Genomic DNA, 12,119 nt, shown 5'->3' with positions numbered 1-12,119 from the left:
TATGTTGTGCTGACAATATATATGACGTAATAAAATACGTTTAGCTTTTTTTTTTTTAAAGTGTGTCTATAAAACATAAAAAAGGATCGAAATGACTGGCATAACAGAAAGCAGCCATAGCAGACAAACGTCCCTGCTGAACTTGTAACCTGCATCTTCCATAAACAGGAAGCAAAATACAGTAAAGTCTGTGTTCTTTCTATGCTGAACAATGTGGACATGAGTTAAATGTTTAATCCACGGCTGGATTAAGAACCCATGGGGACATAGGCAAGACAGCAGTTTTGGGCCTTCCCCACCTCCTCCATTGTGTATATATATATATATATATATATATATATATCTATATCTATATCAAGAGGTGGGATTCTGGTGTTGACTGAACACTGTCCTAAGCACGTATACACCAGACTTTGTGGCAGGAGAACAGCAGGGGGCTTCTGTTGAAGTCACACTCTTTCCCCCCACCCTTGTCACCACCCAATTTCTTCTTGTCAACAATAAACATGGACTGTGCCCAGGGAGGGACCCAGGACTGGGGGATTTTGGGAGACTTGATAAAAGGTGATACCGAAGGGACAGAGGGAGTTGCTGTGGTTTTCTCAAGAATGAGAACTTGGACTGAGGGAGAACTGTCGAGCTCTATCAGTGCCAGAGAAAACTTTTGGACTTCAAAGCCCTTAGATTCAGATTGAATATCGAGTCACTCGTGATCCTGGGGAGCTGGTGAGCCTACATCAGTAGGGAGACTAGTACGCTGGTGGAGAGTTGGGCAAGCAGCTGGAATTATCAAGTTTACAGAACATCCAATTGGGTCGGATGACTGGCCCATCTTATGGAGCAATTGGAGACTCTTTTGGTGCTGGAACTCTGAACCTGCTGTGAACTCTGTGGGGTGAGGTTATTGCTGTGGTTTTGTTTGGGGTTTGACTGTTTCTGGTGATTTTGCTAAAACTTGAATATATGGAGGGGTCTATTTCTCCTTTGTGGAGCACTGTTTGCATTTATCCTGTGTGTATTCTTGTGTGAATAAAGAGATTATTATCTCTTTCCTGTCTTCTTACCTTTGTGATTCCGTGAACCTAGAACACCAGGTATCTAGCGAACTACTGTTCTAACCCTGGTGTCCTCACAAATATATTTGAAATGGAAGCTTGCATTTTATTATCCACATCTAGAAAACATATTTTGTTTTGATTATTTTGTCCTTGGTAATTCACCCAACAAGGTTGGATGTGTTGAATTATAACTACTGGCTGAAAATAAAAAGAATATCCAAAAGTAGTAACACATTGTTTTAACGAAAAGGAAGCGATTACTGTTGCGTTTGGTAATTTGCAGAGTATATAATACAACAGTTATAGCCACCCTGCCATAACGAAGACCAGCCCAAGGCTGATCAACACAGTGCTTGTGCCTCCATGAAGGGGTGGACTGCAAAAAAATACATGCCCCCTTCCCAAAGGCTTCCAGCCCTGCCATGAAAAGCACTAAGCCCCAGAACATTCCTAAAGTGTAAATTTTACCACACCACGTGTTGACACACAATTGTAAAATAAACTTTAATTGAATAGATGACACTTCAAAAACATTGTTCACTAATTTATTAAACAAAATAAAAAATCGTTCTTCTTTTATGATCCGTTTTAGTTCAAAGGGACTGACCATTACCAGCCAGCCAATCACGAGCAGCCAGTGTGGGAACATGCTTGTGACTGGCTAATGGGGAAGAGGAAACTCTACCTATAAAACTCATTTGTGACAATATATCTATGTATTGTTTGCAGCACAATGAAAAGGGAAGAGGTTTTGAGGCTGAGAATGAAAAGCTTCAATGAACAGTGACTTGAACAATAAATCTGTAAAAATGACTTTTGTGCAAAACTGTATTTATAATTGGAAACATGAACGCATCGGATATCAAGAAAATCTGTTTTGTCTGGGTTATGTCAAATTAACTCTGTTTAAATGAATGTATTTCATTAGAAAAATAAGCAGCTTTTGTTATAATTTTTGATATTTGTAGTGACTGTTTTCTAGGAATGTTGGAAATGCTAAAGTATTAACAGACTATTACTATTTATTTGTCTGAGTCATGCAAATCACCACTTGGAAACCTCATATCGGGTGTCTATATACTACAGATTGGATTATTTAAATGTCATCAAGGAGATTGTTGGATTGTGCTTCAAAACCCCCATCTTCCAACTATGGCTGTCGCTGACGGCCATTGGGTGCAAGAACAGGGACAAAAACAAATTTGTTTGGTTTCTGATCCAGCAATGTTTGGGCAGCACTTGTGCCTCTCAGCACTGGGGTCTTGAGTTTAATTCCCGACTATGGCCTTATCTGTGAGGAGTTTGTATGTTCTCCCTGTGTTTGCGTGGGTTTCCTCCGGGTGCTCCGGTTTCCTACCACGCTCCAAAAACATACTGGTAGATTAATTGACTGCTAACAACTTGACCCAAGTCTTTGTGTGTGCGTATGTTAGGGAATTTAGACTGTAAGCTTCAATGGGGGCAGGGACTGATGTGAGTGAGTTCTCTGTACAGCGCTGCAGAATTAGCAGCGCTTTATAAATGATGATGATGATAATTTACAAATAATGTCAAAAGTCTCATACCAGAGAATACCAGCCAAGATTCCGGACTAGAAAATCAAAGCAAATTAGAACATGCCCCGAAAACATGCCAAAATGTGCCCAAACAACTCCCATTTTGGTTGATTCCTTACCTGACAGATAATGGCCCAATTTGGTGTGAGAAAATTGTGACTCTCTCGTGAAAATAGGAACTGTTACTAGTTTGGTATTATCACAATGTGATGCTAGTTAGGATTTCTTCCTTTTCAGGACTGGTGTCAATTTCAACCAAAATATAAAATATATAAAAATATTTGCCATACTTTCCCACTCTGTAGGAATTAGAGATGCTCACTGACCCCCGTGAACTGGTTTTGGTTTTGGATCTGGATTTCAAGTAATTTGAAGGCAATTTTGACCACCTCACAGATCACAATATTTTCATACACTTTTGGACAAACACTGCAGCGACCTGGCTGGATGGTAAGCGACAGAGCAATGACTCAAACACATGACAGTTCCTAGCACATCTAGGACACATTGGCACACAGCAGTGGCAGAAAAGAAAAATGGCGCAAGATGAAATTGTCCTTGGGACCGGCCTCCCTCCCATTCACCGTTATTTTGGATCTTAAAAAGGAATCCAAAAATCGCGACATTTGACGACGTAACAATGACGTTTTGCCTCGTTTTCGAGTCTGAGGGTGCGCGAAAGTACCGAGCCAGCTCGGCTCAGAACCTGGATCCCCTAAGTTCGGGTGTGTTCGGTTCTCGAGAAACCGAGCATCTCTACTAGGAATGTCCGAGAGATTTCCGAATTCTGGGTAGGTCCCCTAGACTCCCGGAGAACAGGCCATTCTTGTGTCATTCTGCTCACTTCCTAGTGAATTGTGTGGGATAGGGTCTCCAAGATGTGATTAGCAGCCAATCGCATCATTTTGGCCTCACCTTCCGTGGTGAAATGACACAATTGCATCATAGGGCAGAGCCAAAATGATCCGCAGTTCCATAACCCCCTTCACATTCGCACTTCACCTACTCTCCAAGATCTCCCGGAAGGCAAGTATTACAGTAGCGTCTACTCAACGCAGTGTCACTTCAAGGGGCATATTCAATTAGCTTTTAGATTCGCGGTAACGCGCCGGAACAGCCGCGAAACGTAATACACGGTACCGCAATAACGTGGATTTTCGTTCGCAGCCCATAGGGTTGCGAACGAAAATCCGCGTTAATGCGGTACCGTAATACCCGCAAGAACGCGCACTTTTCGCGGCAACGCGCGTTACCGCGAATCAAAAAGCTAATTGAATATGCCCCCAAGAGTGAAGTCACGCTGAGCACATATGGTGACATAACAAACATGGACACTTCAGAAGCAATTTTAGAATTGATGACAGTTTCAAAGCATATTTCACAACTATCCTGATTTTAGCGTGACAGTCTGAAATTTAGGGCTCTGTCCTGCCCGGGGACATGTTTATTCTGCAAGTAGTAATTTTGGGGGGGAAGGGGGCTGCTAATGAGCAGCCTAGTGCTTACAGTGATAGCCAGCCCTCTGGGACCATGGCCACACCCCAATCATGACTTGACCCTCTGCCAAAGACTTGCAAGTTGTGAGATATGTATAAGCTTAAGCTTTAACATAAATGACAGCCTCTATTAAACCACTTTCCTCATTATAGAAACTTCTTGCCACATATCTCTGGCAAAGTGCACGTATCAAAATGAACTTAGAAACAAAAACATTTGCAAAACTTTAGGGTATGAGCATAATTCATAATGAGCAATTAATAACAACTTAATGTATTCTACAAGAAATTAATTTTCACACAGAATTACAATTCAGGACCTAAGATGTCATCTTACAAAGTGAGAATTCTTAAGTAATCAGAATTTAAATCTGTAACTGACTGAACTGTCTCTAAATAGAATCACTTATTATAATTACTCTCTTCAATGAAAGTGTCATCCACAAAAATGAAAAACACCTGCAGAGTGAGGAGTAGATAACCCTGTGATTATGGCAATGTTTATGATGTGTCCACGCTGCAGGTTCAGATACAAACTGAGGGGGAGGTTTACTAGAGCTTCAAAAAAGGACAAGTGGAGGTGTAGCCTAAATCAACCAATCAGACTCCTGCTATCAATTATCTAGTACATTCTATAAAATGATAGATAGAATCTGATTGCAAAGAAAAAATCTAAAATAAGGTATCTCACGGATCACCACATAAATAATCATAAAACATTTAATGTATATCAAAACATACAGAAATATATACACAAAAAAATAATTAAAAAATAAATATATGGGTATATCATGGGTATATATAGATCTTGTGAAATGCATATGTCTGTAATACACAAAGCCGGCATCCAATTGTGTAGATAGATTGAAACCAGAGTTAACGTTCTGGTCATCAAATAAAGATGTGGTAAATGCTGTTTATACCACCTAAAAAATATTGTATCATTGCGTTTTGGCCACAAATGCCATTCTGATCGACCATGCACATAAGATAAATGCTGTGTGATCCACTTAGGAATAATGTATAGGTATAGCCACAAATACCTTTCAGTAGATTGGAATGTGAATGTCTTTATTGGGTACCGATCCCAATAAAGAGCCTCTAAGGTCACTCACTTCCGATAAGAATAAGATGCAAAATAAGTGGGCTTCACCCCTGCCTTTTAATTGTAACTAGAGAATGATATATACTTGTCATATCTATTAAAAGTGCAACATAAAGATTCCATACAGTTTCTTGTGACCCTAAACACTAGATAAAGAGAGACCAGCTCTCTAGACACCGGAGAGCTTTTCTAGCATCGGTCACACTGAACAGTAAAACAAACAGGTTTTTATACCTGACACTCCTTTCACCGCCCTAGCTTGATGGGCAGGTGACACTCCCACCTTCCCTTTAAAAGGAAGTTCTCACCAGCTGCTTCTGTTTGATTACTCATACTGCAGACAGGGCCTGTAGCTGTGAGAAAAGGCACTTTAAAACCATGTAAGTTAAATCAGACTCTATACTATTTTTTTTGTCACACATATGTTCTCCAACTGTTTATCCTTAAACTAGGTGCAATGCTGCACAAATGTGTCTCTCTGCTTGCACCCTTGCTCTGCAGCTTGCCAGCTAAATAAATGTCTCCCTTCACTACTAATATACCTCCCAACAGTCACTGTTTTGTTGGGACTGTCCCGATTCGCAAACCCCAAAAGGTGCATTGTTTCCTTGCAATGTGGGGGTGATGTTTGGGATTTTTAAAACACAAACATCAGAAATTAGGACTTATAAGCCTGTCATTTACTACTTACACAGTGCTTCTGTCACAATATTAATGTGTTACATATTATATATGATGTATCCAGGACATACTTAAAACAAAAGGGGACTCTATGTATTAATATTAAAATATTTTGCATGTATATATTTTATATAGCCGGAGTATAGTGGGAGAGTTTTTCTCTTGGATGCTGTGTCCACACAAAAAAATGTCCAAATGTAATATTTCCACGAACATTAAATATTGCATATGCGATGTACTCATAACTTGTGTCATGAATTATTCAATTTGGGTTTTTTTTATGTATTTTTTTTTTTAGATAACTTATTCAACCCAAAGGAAAGAGCTATTTCAGAAAGAGAGATGCAGCGAAGATCTAAAAGGTATAAAACATCTTGACATCCCATCCAACAATAGAACAAGTGCGCTCAATGGGAAATCATACGGTGGCTTGGTGGTTTGTGCGCTTCTTACAAAGTTACCCTGTTCTTTCTGTTTTCTTCATATTTTTCAACAGAGCAAACATCATTTTTACAATATGCATCAATTTTCTTAGTGCTGTGCCTTCTATGCTGTGAAGACTCGAGAGATGTTGAATGGGAAGGGGGGGGAGAGGGAAATCCAAGTACTTAAATCAGGGTTAATGGCATACCTGCCAACAGGGCCACCAAGAGAAATTTTGGGCCCTGGTGCAACAACTTCTTGGGGCCCTTTCAATAGTCACTAAAGGGGCATGGTCACACCAGATTGGTGGCTCCTCCCACTACACAGGCTGGTCAAGGCCCCTCTGCCCATCTTTCAGCACCCATTCTTACCATAGCCACTGGGCAGAGCCATAACTAGACATTTTAGTTCCCTGGGTGAGAGAACACTGGTGCCCCCCCCCCTCCATCATTAATGGGAGGAATCATAGCCATGTCTGTGGGGCATGCCTGGCCCTTTACAAGTGCTAGACTGTTCTCCAACCCTTAGCTCTTTTCTCCTACCTGTTCTTGCAGCTTTGACTACCTGCTGCTGCTTGTGTCTTAAGCTCATTTTGCTGCTTGGCTGGGGCCCTGTTTGGAAAAGGCATAGGTACCATTCACCTCCTGGAAAGCTGAGCAACGAGTAAACACTTTAGGCCATTCTACCCCCAACCAGCCCAACATTAATTTCATTGCATTTTTTTTGTTTAATAAATAGGCCTCCTTTCCCCAACCAACCCTACATTTAAATAGCATTCACATTTACAGGGCAGCATGAATCAGGGCCCATCCAAGACTTTTAATGGGCCGGATTCCATGTTGCACTTTGGCAGACATTTCTAGCCATACCTTAATACAACGCTTCTAACACACAAGAGTGCCACATGTAATAAAAACATTCCCAAGGTCCCCTGACGCTCATAAATAATTTAAGCCATAAATGCAGCTAAACTAAGTATTTGAGGAGAAAAGCAGAAAGGGTTAAATTACTGTAGTATAGGACTAATGTGGCAAGAGGTTGGAGTTTGATGTGACATTTATACTTTTGTACAGTGCATCTCTTCAGATTAGATGCACATAGGGCAGCCCGGTGGCTCAGTGGTTAGCACTTCTGCCTGCCTCACCGCACTGGAGTCATGAATTTGATTCCTGATCATTATCTTATCTGTGTGGATGTTTGTATGTTCTCCACTTGTTTTACTTTCCTCCACGTTGGTTTCCTCCGGGAGTTCCGGTTTTCTCTCACACTACAAAAACATAGTAGTAGGTTTATTGGCTGCTATCAAAATTGACCATATACTGTCTGTGTGTGTGTGTGTTGTGGCAGGGAATGAGGTGAATGACAAATATTCTCTATACAGTTCTATGGAATTGGTGGTGCTATATAAATAAATGATGACGATGAGGACGATCTAGTTTGCAGTGGTGTCTCGAAAGACCGCAAAGTAGCAGCTGATCTTGAAGTATGATTGGGCGAACCCTCATTGCGCAATGGGCCTAAACCAAAGCGATTGGCATTACACTTCATCATCATCATCATCACCATTTATTTATATAGCGCCACAGATTCCGCAGGGCTGTACAGAGAACTCACTCACATCAGTCCCTGCCCCATTGGAGCTTACAGTCTAAATTCCCTAACACACACATACAGACAGACAGACAGAGACAGACTAGGGTCAATTTTGATAGCAACCAATTAACCTACTAGTATGTTTTTGGAGTGTGGGAGGAAACCGGAGCACCCGGAGGAAACCCACGCAAACACAGGGAGAACATACAAACTCCCCACAGATAAGACCATGGTCGGGAATTGAACTCATGACCCCAGTGCTGTGAGGCAGAACTACTAACCACTAGACCACTTCGTAAATTAAAATCCACTTTATATTTATAGATGTAAAATAAAGCTACTCATCGCAAGCAGCTCTGGTAGGGTTAAAATTGAAAGGTACAATTGGTCTAGGGTCCAGAGTACAACCCACCCCTCCTTTTGTTTCTTAAAAACACTACTGGATTCTTTATCCAATACAGATAAAATATGTCTCTTTTTCTCCGCAGCTTTGATAATAGATTGACAGGCGAACCAGTGGATTTTTTTTTAGTTATTTATTGCAGAAATAGCAGCGATTTTTCAAATAAGCCGACACATTTTACCTGAAGTGACTTCTGGGTTATGTTTTAGCCATGTCAAGCTAATACGTCTGTGATAGGCTTGGGGTGATCTATCCACTTATCATTTGTCTTCTCTCTGATAGTTTTATGACCAGCTACACACTGTTGTTTAAATCTTGTGCTAACCAGGGTCTGCAAATACATTGAAATCTTCCAGTCTAAGAATCAAGTACACCGTCTATTATTACAACATGTCACTGGATAAAAATGACTTATTACAAAGGGTGCAGTCCCGTGCAATTTCGATTTGCAATTTGACTCATTCTGATTCCTTAAGGAAAATAAGGCAAAAAATTGAGTAGGTTTTCTACTGGGCAAAACCATGTTACAATGCAAGGGGTGCAAATTAGTTTATTATTTTGCACATACGTTAAATACTGTTTGTTTTTTCATCTAGCACACAAATACTCGATAGCTTTATTTGTAAACCGAAATTTAAAGTTGATCTAGGACATGCCTTATACAACTATAAATCTGTCCCCACATTTTAAATTTAGCTCATAGTTGTCTACTCTTCCAGAATGTCCGGGAGACTCCCAAATTTCTGGGAGAGCAGGCAATTCTCCTGGATCCCGGCCAGATCTGTAAATTAAATGGTAGGGCCGGGCTTGGTGAGGCGATGCTTGCCTCATCGTGGCCCCGCCCCCTGTTTTTATTGGTTAAAAATAGCAATAACAGTTTAGGGGCGGGGCTAATGACACAATTCTATGATTTAGCTCTCTCTCCAATGCAACATGGTTTTGCCAAGGTGCAAAGTTACTAATTTTTTTTTGCTTTAATTTCCTTAATGAATCAGGCCCATATAGCTCTGTTTCTGGTGAAATTATTCACACATCTTTGAATGGCACACAGAAAAAAGATGTTTAAAAATGTGAAGTTGGTATTTTTTTTCTTTCTTCAAAAACAGATAATTTTGTTCCAAATCCCCCCCCAAAAAAAATAATAAAAAATTGTCCCCTTATTCACTGTATATCTTCCCATCCACAGAGAAGTTGAAACTTTCCAATTGTTAAATTGATGATCCTAGTTATTTCTGTATAACGACATCCTGCGTTGACGCATTATTACAAGGTTAAATAATTAGCACAGCAGGTTATAGTTTAATAAACGTCCCTTCTAACTATACACATCAGTATTGGCTCAAACACTCCCTATTGCATTTGTTTCCATTTTTTTTTATAGTCAAACTCTAATTTTGAGAAAAGAAGAAAGTCAGTCCCATTAGAATATTACCCACATAGAAAATAAACTATAATTTTCATCTAATTGCTTTAGAGACACCTCCAGTAGAACATAATAATTAAAACCACGGTGAGTATTGTTAAAGCAACTTTAATGGGGTTAAATAAATAACATTTTTGATAACCAACAACGCTAGCAAGCCCCCCTCCCCTCTATTTACCAAATTTGAAACAGTCTGCCTCCATCACATGCAGAGAATCTTTCTAACATTAATTCACACACAATATACCAATTGTAAAGCAGTAAGAAATATGTTGGCGCTATGTAAATATATGTTAATAATAATAATGTTACTAATAATTTGAGGGCTCTTTACTAATAAAGTGTAAGGGGCATATTCAATTAGCTTCCAGGATCGTGGCTACGCACGGTCGCCTCCTTCCTGATACCGCTACACCTCAGAAATCGGCGATGCGGCAGTACCGTAATTGCACTTTATGTGCATGGCCGCGCGATGCCGCGATCCCGGAAGCTAATTGAATATGTCCCTAAATGTCTAGTAATCAAGCAGCAAATCCCTTTGTACAATCTCGTGTTAGACAACGAAAGCAATTGTGTGATTTCTTGCTAAAAGTTACTGTATATTTGCACCTTGTTAGTAAATAACACGCCCTAAGAATAATTTGTGCGACCCTGTATATATGTGCACCGGATATTGGTCGACCTGGGCAGATCTGGGGTGTCCATCACTGATGCTTCCTTTTGATTCCCAAATTATTCAAATGGACTAGCAGGGATGGAGGCTGGAAATATATATTTATATATTGTGACAAAGGGAGTGGTTTCCCATAAGCCTCTAAGTGAAAAGGTATTCATTGGACAGTCTGCAGGGCTAGGCTGCAGACAGGGTTACATATTTGTACAGCAGTGCACCTAGTTTAAACATATACAAGTTGAGGACATATGTGTGACAAAATAATAGTATAGAATGGTATTTAACTTCCATATTTTGAAGTGGTTCAGAGGTATCTTTTCCCACAGCTAACAGCAGCTGACATGGTGTTTCTGCAGTGAGGCTCATCAAGCAGAGCACCCAAATAGAACTCCTCTATAAAGACTAGGTGGCAGTGTCACCTGTCCATCTAGCTAGCACTGTGGGAGGAGTGTAAAGTATTTAAGCCTGAGTTGTTCATTATGCATTGTGACCGATGCTGAACAAGTTGACCGGTGACTAGGAAGTTGGTCTCTGTTAACTTAACATCATGGTTATAATAAACTGTGTGTAATTTTGTGTTACGTGCTACTTTGCCATCCTGACAATAAAAGCAAAGTACAAGCAAGAAGTTGTCATATGTGCATCATCGGAAGGCTGTACGTGTCACAATATATTCAGTACTTAGTCTGTCCCTTAGTGTATTCACACACATCTACACCACATGTAAGGCAAAACCATATCTGCACTGCATAGTTTAGACTGTACCACTGATACTTGTGGCATATTTATGTTTTTATGTGTGATTAATATAAGGTGAGTGTGGATCCTCTGCTCCTAATCTTATTTGGTCCTGGAAATACATTAAGGACATGTAGCGCACCTGTGTTTTATTCTGCATAGTATATAATTAACAGGGAAAATCTATCTATCTGACCTTCCCTTAGATTGACTAATTCCTGACATTAACCACTTTACTTCAAGTGTATGGCAGCTTGAAACCTAAGCTCATATCATAACATTGCATCACTTTAACATGTTGCAGAATATATAACAGTTTGCCTGAAGTTAAAAAGAAAAAAGAGGACGAAGAGAAGAGAATAATAACACAGAGTAACCGGCTCCGAGCCCAACTGTTTAAAAAGGTAAAAAAAAAGCAAACGATTAAAGACATATTGAGATAAATCAGGGATTCTGGATGTTAACATAGTGTTTTGTTTGTTTTTCTAGAAACTCCTGAACCAAATTCTCCAGCGAAGCCTGGACTGATGCAAGAATTCCAATTGTGTAATTTTACTGGTTACATATTACTAAAAAGCACATCATTAATAACACTTTATTGTTGCAAAGTTCAAAATCTTATCAAACTTTACTGCAATCAACGTAAAAATTTCTGCAGTCCAATGCTTTTATATGGTCACAGAACTCACTGGTTTCTTCTAATATATACTGTATGTGTATGTATGTATGTATGTATATATGTATATATATATATATATATATATATATATATATATATATATATATATATATATATATATGTGTAGTTAGTGGTCAGAGTGGGCTTTTATTCCCTTTAACTTCGACCAATATATATTCAACTACACCCATTTTTCTTTTCTTCCCTTTGCCTCCAAGCTACTTGATACCCTCACCTCTTCCCTTCTGTAGTATCTCATGTAACCAACTTTCTGCTATATCCACATGGATG

General features: G+C 39.6%; 1 protein-coding gene across 1 annotated transcript in view; it reads left to right on the top strand.

The window, feature by feature from the left end:
* Positions 1-11,864, top strand: part of C6H10orf90 (chromosome 6 C10orf90 homolog) — a 68,687-nt gene extending 56,823 nt beyond the window's left edge. Inside the window, exons 6-8 of the mRNA XM_075215978.1 lie at positions 6,195-6,258; positions 11,454-11,553; positions 11,639-11,864. Of these exons, the coding sequence (XP_075072079.1) occupies positions 6,195-6,258; positions 11,454-11,553; positions 11,639-11,677 (203 nt within the window). The 3' untranslated portion in view covers positions 11,678-11,864. The remainder of the gene's footprint in view (positions 1-6,194; positions 6,259-11,453; positions 11,554-11,638) is intronic.
* Positions 11,865-12,119: the final 255 nt, after the last annotated feature.

Source organism: Mixophyes fleayi, chromosome 6, assembly GCF_038048845.1.
Source record: "Mixophyes fleayi isolate aMixFle1 chromosome 6, aMixFle1.hap1, whole genome shotgun sequence".
Lineage (NCBI taxonomy): Eukaryota > Metazoa > Chordata > Amphibia > Anura > Limnodynastidae > Mixophyes > Mixophyes fleayi.
This window is presented reverse-complemented; position numbering and strand designations above follow the sequence as displayed.